General features: G+C 39.6%; 1 protein-coding gene across 1 annotated transcript; it reads right to left on the bottom strand.

The window, feature by feature from the left end:
* Positions 1–2,298: 2,298 nt before the first annotated feature.
* On the bottom strand, positions 2,299–5,612 carry LOC140268526 (uncharacterized). The gene is made up of 2 exons (XM_072363440.1): positions 5,434–5,612; positions 2,299–3,314 (listed from the first exon to the last, which is right to left on the bottom strand). The coding sequence occupies exons 1-2, from the start codon at positions 5,603–5,605 to the stop codon at positions 2,407–2,409; spliced, it is 1,080 nt and encodes a 359-aa protein (XP_072219541.1). The 5' UTR covers positions 5,606–5,612; the 3' UTR covers positions 2,299–2,406.
* Positions 5,613–6,989: the final 1,377 nt, after the last annotated feature.

Raw genomic sequence — 6,989 nt, 5'->3', positions numbered from 1 at the left:
TTTGTATGCAGAGAACTCTGATAGCTTATGATCAATGCAAGACACAAAGAAGCTGTTTTAACTTTGCAAACAGACTGCAACATAAATTAAACACAATTATGTATAACAGCAACAAAAGGAACCAACATGTGAACGTAAATCAGAATAAACATGGAAGTACATGTTCAAAAGATTAAACTGTACTTATGCTGTGAAGCTACGCTGCCACCTGGTGGCCATTCATACATATGGAAGTTTCTGCATCCAGATGATATTTACTGCTGCTGATCGTTTATTAGTAAAAAAAAAAAGAAACCACCTGTACAGTCATTATCAATAAATAACAAACTGAGCGAATCAAACACCGTGAGGTGAATTCTGCTAAAATATTCACCGAATATTCAAAGCAGCTCAACAAGTGCATTTAGCTCAGAAACTCTCCCATAATAATGTGGAAAGTGACTCAATCTCAGAGCAAATCCAAAGAAATTAGTTTTTATCCATGTTTTTCAACTACCAAGTTCATTATTTACCTGTGATAAAGTAAGTTTAAGTATGTTGAAATAAAAATGCTCAACGTTAGCGACGTCATGTAATATTTCTCAAGACCTGATTTCGACTCGGAATCAGTTTCATTTACATCAAGCAAAAAAAGTCCAGACCTGGTTATATTTGAATTAGAATTAAAGTCCTCCAATAACTGAAAAGATACTTATTATTTTTCATGTTAACGTCCTGATGATGATGGCTTTTCCTTATCTTTAACTTGACTGTATCACTGATAAATTATTTGGTCATAAACAGACAATTTACTGAAAAGGCCAAAATTCTATTTTATTTGAAAGCAAAAATTTCATAAAGTTGACAAGAAAACAAAGTTTGTTTGAAGATGAATACATCCATAAATGAAAACCTTTATCAGGGACCATGTTCAGATGGAATAAATATAATGTTTTGATCTGAATTCTGACTAAACTTATCTGTTTGACTTATTCGTGTCACTTCAACAAGCTGCACACGGTGTTTGTGTCAGGCAGCTCTTCCTTTCTAACGTGGGCAGATTCACTGAATTTTATGGTACTTTCAGCCTCTTCTGCAGGCGAATGAGTTAAAACCTGCCTTTAAAACGCTGCTGACAGACCTGCAGGTCAGTGCGTTTGTTTACAGTTTATCCTTCATGTTTGAGCTGTAATCGAGTCAGTAAACTAGTTAATTAATGTTGGTCCACAGCCACACATTTAACAGCGCTCTCGTCAGGAGATTTGAGGGAGATGTTTGTCTGGTCCTCATCATTTATTAAGGAGTGTCGTGTTTGGTCAGTGCTCATTGAAAAATGAACCCATAGTTCAAAGGTTCGAATGAAGCAACAATAGGCTGCTACCTGTGCAGACACAGGGAGACGATGACCTGCACAGGCTCCACCTGGGGAGTTTATATTGATTGCATTTAACATCAACTCTCAATATTAGTATCATTGCGTTGTTACAAAAACATGAATGTTGCACCACAAATCAAGCCAGACTCGCACCCTCTGAAGACAAGTTTTCATGTCACTCAGCTGTAGCTTCACGCTCGTGCTGTTCAGTTTTATTCAGTTCCGTTCACGTGGATTCAAACTGAAGTCCTACAAAAGAAACTTTTCCCGTATATTTTACAAGTGGATGACTTCTACACTGAGATTTCCTAACAAATTATCACCACGTCCGAACCTTTAATCAGCTGGTGATGCCTTTAAAAAAAAAAAAAAAAAAGTCAAATAAAATAGCTATTGATGCATCTCTAATGATCATACTTTTATTTATAATTACTCAACGCTAACATTGAACACACGATCTTTCCTCCATAATAAACATCCACTGTCACCAAGGCAGGCATGCAGGTAGTACTACGAGGGATTCATTTTGAATTTATCTCATTAATTTGGTAAAGTTGGTGATGTTAAACATTTAGAAATGTCTATTGTGATTAATCTGCACATCTTTGTGAACAGGCACGATATGATTCATACACCTGTATGAGCCAAGCCATTCCCATTGAGAGGGTGGATGTGGGCGTAATTCAGTGAATCAGGAATTCAATCATTGAAACCTGCGTTCTATCACAGCACCGATTGGTGTTAGCTTTGACAGTCGTGATGAAATTATTACTCCTTAATGAAAGTAGGAAAGTGTTTATTTTGTGGGTTGCAACAAGTTTTTCACAGTTTTGGCAACTTCAAAGGTAATGTAGCATTTCTTAACAATACAGTCTGTGGATTGATCAAACTCACCATCACTGTTTAAACACTGCATAAAGGCTCTTGAATTCTGAAAGCCCCACTTTGAAGTTTTTATCCAGTGTTTTTAATCTATAGATATTTCAGGTTTTCATGTGGACTGAAGTGCGAGAAATTAAACTTTTCCCGGACATTTTACAACAGGAGGAGTTTTACACTCTGTGAGTTCTCATGTGTACCAACAAAGTATCACCACGTCTGAACCTTTCCCCGCATATTTTACAGCAATACGGCTTCTCAGCAGTGTGAGATCCCATGTGCCGTTTCTGTGTACGTGAGTCTTTAAATCTTTTCCCACAGGTATTACAGGGGTAAGGTTTCTCCCCCGTGTGAATTCTCGTGTGGGCGGTCAAATGGGCGCTCTGCCTAAAACTTTTCCCACAAAACTTGCAGGAATATGGCCTCTCACCAGTGTGAGATCTGATGTGACGACTCAGTTTCTTTTTTTCTGTGAACTGTTTGCCACAGATGCTGCAGGGGAATGTTTTCTCTCCTGTGTAAGGAGCAGTCAAACTACCACTTTGTCCAAAACCTCCACCATTTGTCTTGTGAGCAAACGGCTTCTCGTCAGTGTGGATCATGTGATATATCTTAGTTTGAGACTCACTCTGAAAGGATTTTCCACAAACATCCCATTTTGTGGACTGTCTTCCTGAGTCAGTACCACCGTGACAGTCTGAGAAGACAGAATTGTTCCCATGGTTGTTCCTGTGATGTCTGTTTAGCATCAGCTCTCCATTTCTTGTTGACCCTGAGTCTAAATATTTGCTTTTTTCCTGATCTGGACTCTCAGCTACAGGAGAGTTGTAAAACAGGAGCTGGTCACTGTTTGGATTAGGTCCACTGTGGTCACTTCCCTCAATAGTGGAAGCCACCATAAAGTTATCCGTCTCCAGAAGCACAAGCTGCCCTTCTTCCAGACCGGTGAAGAGTTCCTCTTGTTCCTCTTTAACCTGCGGAGGTTCTGGTTCTTCCTGATCCAGCCTGAAGTTCTTCTCCTGGTTTCTAAGCTGCTGGTCAGTCAGAACCTCCTCTTCTTTACAGACGTGTTGTGGGAGTTCTGCAGGGATACAGACACAAGGCTCGACACTCATGTAGTCAAGAGAAATTTTGCAATTTAAAAACACGAAAACTGACTATAAATGATGTTGGTTTGCAGACTTTCTTTAGAAACCTGGAGTTTAGGTTCTGGCCGTTGCCATCTTCAGCTTTGCGTCCACCGACGACATGTTTCTGGCTGAAAGCACCGTCTGCTGTCTTAATGCAAACAGATGCTCTAGAATTCCAACTAAAAGTAAGTCTTAAAGGGGACATATTATGAAAGAAATCACTCTTCTTTTTCTTCAACGTTACAGAAACTGAGCCACAAAGAGGATCAGTTCCAACTCTCAGAGCCTGAACTTCAGAGCAGGGAAATGGAAGCATCTGAGAAATAACTCCTCATGGTTTATTTACTGATTTATTTCCTCCTTTAGCAGCAGCTAACGCTAACAGCTTAGCTAATGAAGATGACGTACACCAACTTCTAAGAGTTACTGCTGTTCCTTTCTGAAAGATGAACATTATTGATCCCACATTACTTTGTTAGCTGAAGCTAACGCTAACAGCTTAGCTAATGAAGATGACGTACACCAACTTCTAAGAGTTACTGCTGTTCCTTTCTGAAAGATGAACATTATTGTTCCCACATTACTTTGTTAGCTGAAGCTAACGCTAACAGCTTAGCTAATGAAGATGACGTACACCAACTTCTAAGGAGTTCCTGCTGTTCCTTTCTGAAAGATGAACATTATTGTTCCCACATTACTTTGTTAGCTGAAGCTTTCTAGCTGAACGGTTCCGTTCTGTAACTCAGACAACCTGCAGCTGTGTTTAAGGTGTGTTTCCAAGCAGGTATTTTGACTGAAGCCTGTCTCATGCATCTCAATAAGGCCTCAGAAAGTTGTCAAATTGTGTCACCTTGAAATAAGTCTCGACCTATTCGATAAGTAGTGGTGCTGTGATTACCCACCATAAAACTCCTTTTAAAGGGGATTTTTGTTTTAGCTCCTAATTAGAGCTTTCCCTACGTGAAGCATCTGTGGCGGAGGTGCATGAAGCGGTTAAATGTATATATGCGTTATACTGGATCCACTAAACATGAACATTATGTGACAGTTGGACCCTAAAACACAAAGAGGCCTCCGTGTGACAGAGGAGTCATTGCATGGTTCTGACATCTCTATCGACTGCCATGTGACCAGTAGGTCAACAGATGTCCCATCGCAGTGCTTTATGGTTCAGTTCTGCCGTAATGTGAAGCCCCAAAACAAAGAAACCGAATGTTGCTTCTCATCAGTCTGAAGGAGAAACTTCTCCTGAGGCGCTCGCACTGCAGTAAAACCGGGCGTCTTCTCTTTGTTACGTCTGAGAGGATAAAACTGACACTGCGTAACTCAGACCAAGTCGAATGAAATATCTTTAATTTAACACCTGATCCAGATCAAAATCAAAAGGGGAACTTCTAAAAAAAAAAAAAAAAGGATCTGGAACACAAATCAAATGAAATGCATCCGAGGTAAATAGATGCTTATTTTATGTTAACGATAAAGAATGAAATGTTACAACAGCAAAAATAAACTCTTTAACGGGACAGAGCATCACCTCGTGGTTTAAAAACTGAAAATAGTAAAATGTAGTGAAGAAGAGATGGAGACATGCTGCCCAGCAACAAGTGACTGGATGAAGCTTTTCCCACATGTTTTATCTGAAACTGTTCTGAAGCAGGTGATGAGGTCAGTTATCCACCGGGTTAAAGGAGAAACTGCTCCTTCACACTGAACAAGTGTCAAAACTTTCAGTTCAACAAAACCTTCAATTCTTCCAGGACCTGGGCTGCTGTTGCGTTAGCATTAGCTTCAGTTAGCCTAATTAGCATGCTAACCTGTCTGTGAATCTTACCGTGATCAAAACTCTTCCAGCTCAGTCGGTTTCTCCTGTATCTTCTACAGACTGTGAGTTTGACTCTAAATGTTTCTGCTTTTAAACACATTCATGTTATTTCTGTCTGAAAAATAGCTGCAGCTGCACCGTAACTTTCTCTGTGAGCCTGAAATAAATGTAACGTAGAGCTCTGATCAGGATCCTCCATCAGTCAGATTCATGTGTGAGTTCATTCAGCCCATCACGGTGTTCCGTACCTGCTGTGTGGGAGTTTATTCGGGGTTTCCAGGTGATTTCCAGCAGTCTGCGCTGACGGTCGATCTCTTCCTCGTACTGGACGATGGTTTTCTCAAACTCTGTGAATATTTCTTCAGCAGCAGCAGTTAGTCGCTGGCTGATAAACTCTCTCAGATGCTGAGCTGAAGACATTGTTGCTGCTCACACTCAGATTTTCAGCTCAGACAACATTCACGTTGGGGTGGACGCTGCTGGGAGCGTTTTGTTTACTTCCGGCTGTGTCACACTAAGAAGTTCCGTAAATGGTTTAGAGTTTTATTTTCCGCCTTCAGCTAAAAAAAAAAACTACTTCAGAACACATTTGGCTAATGTAACTTTAAAATCATTTTTCAGTGTTGATAATCACCTTTAGCCAGCTTCTATCACCAGGACCAGAGCTGCAGAGTAATATATAAATAAGTACATCTTTTTGCACCATCCTGACCTGGACTACAGGCCAATGAGAAGCGGTTTGTGGATCACATGACAGTCATAGAGATGCTGTTTAAGAACGATGCTGCAAAAAGTGTAAAATACCTGTCGGCTGTGCAGCTGCCAGCCGACAGGTATTTTATTATGTTATTTTTTAGAAATAACATTTTTTAAACCCGTCTCTGAGTGAGATGAAACAAACACTTCTGTGAAGTTATCAGTGAAAAGTAATTATTAAAAGGGGAGACTTCTGGATCAGAAAAGTAATTTAGACAATAAAGTAAAGGTTGTTTTTACTGCTTTTTAAGACCTGGAGAGGACCAGATGATTGTTACTATGTCCTGATACATAAAAGCTCAGATATGTGTTTTCTTCTCCATATATCGGAGGATATTATAATGAAACCTCCCCTGCAGCTGAGTTCAGGCATTAGATTACCTTATTTTATAAATGTGTGTTTATGTGGAAGTCGCACATCTGGCCAGGTGAGGGTAACGCCGTCAGTAAACGTGTGTTCCGGTTGTTTTCTTTTCCTTGTAAAACACACGACGTCAACCTGAAAACAGATGATCTTCGGACAGTTTCTGGGTTTTACAAACATGTTGTGATTCCGTAGAAATAAACAATAAAGCCACAAAACAGGAGGTCACCAACAGCTGTCTTTATGGACTCAGCATCCCTGTTGCCATGGCGACTGTTCCCCGCTGAACTCGTGCACGTAGTTTCCAATAATAATTATACATAAATAAATAATAATAATAGTTTCTCTGGATTAAATGACGTCACTGCTTTACAGGCAGATTAATAACTCTGTTAAACGGATGGATTATTTTTATAGTTTATTATTATTTTTTTATAGTTATATTTTTATGTTTCTCCCCTTTTGAAGACCCCCCCCCCCCCCCCCATATTATCCCTGAAAAGGTGAAACTGCTCATCGAGATCTAAGACTCACCAAGTAAGCAGAGAGTAAAAGTCACCTTTTACTCTTCAGTTGTGTTTTAAACAAATTAAATACGATTAAATGAGCCTCTTTGATCATATGAGATAAAAACTCATTAAAATGATCAGAGTTTGAACCTAACATGTGATTTTCAGAGCTTTT

Source organism: Leuresthes tenuis, unplaced genomic scaffold, assembly GCF_036924035.1.
Source record: "Leuresthes tenuis unplaced genomic scaffold, fLeuTen1.0.hap1 SCAF_14, whole genome shotgun sequence".
In the NCBI taxonomy this organism is placed as follows: domain Eukaryota; kingdom Metazoa; phylum Chordata; class Actinopteri; order Atheriniformes; family Atherinopsidae; genus Leuresthes; species Leuresthes tenuis.
The sequence above is the reverse complement of the archived record's forward strand: the minus strand, read 5'-3'. Positions and strand labels throughout refer to the sequence as shown.

Coding starts and splice junctions, on each gene's coding strand:
- LOC140268526 (XM_072363440.1), bottom strand. CDS start 5,605: ATGTCTTCAGCTCAGCATCTGAGAGAGTTTATCAGCCAGCGACTAACT. Junction 3,315..5,433: donor AATAAACTCCCACACAGCAG/GTACGGAACACC, acceptor GTATCCCTGCAG/AACTCCCACAACACGTCTGT.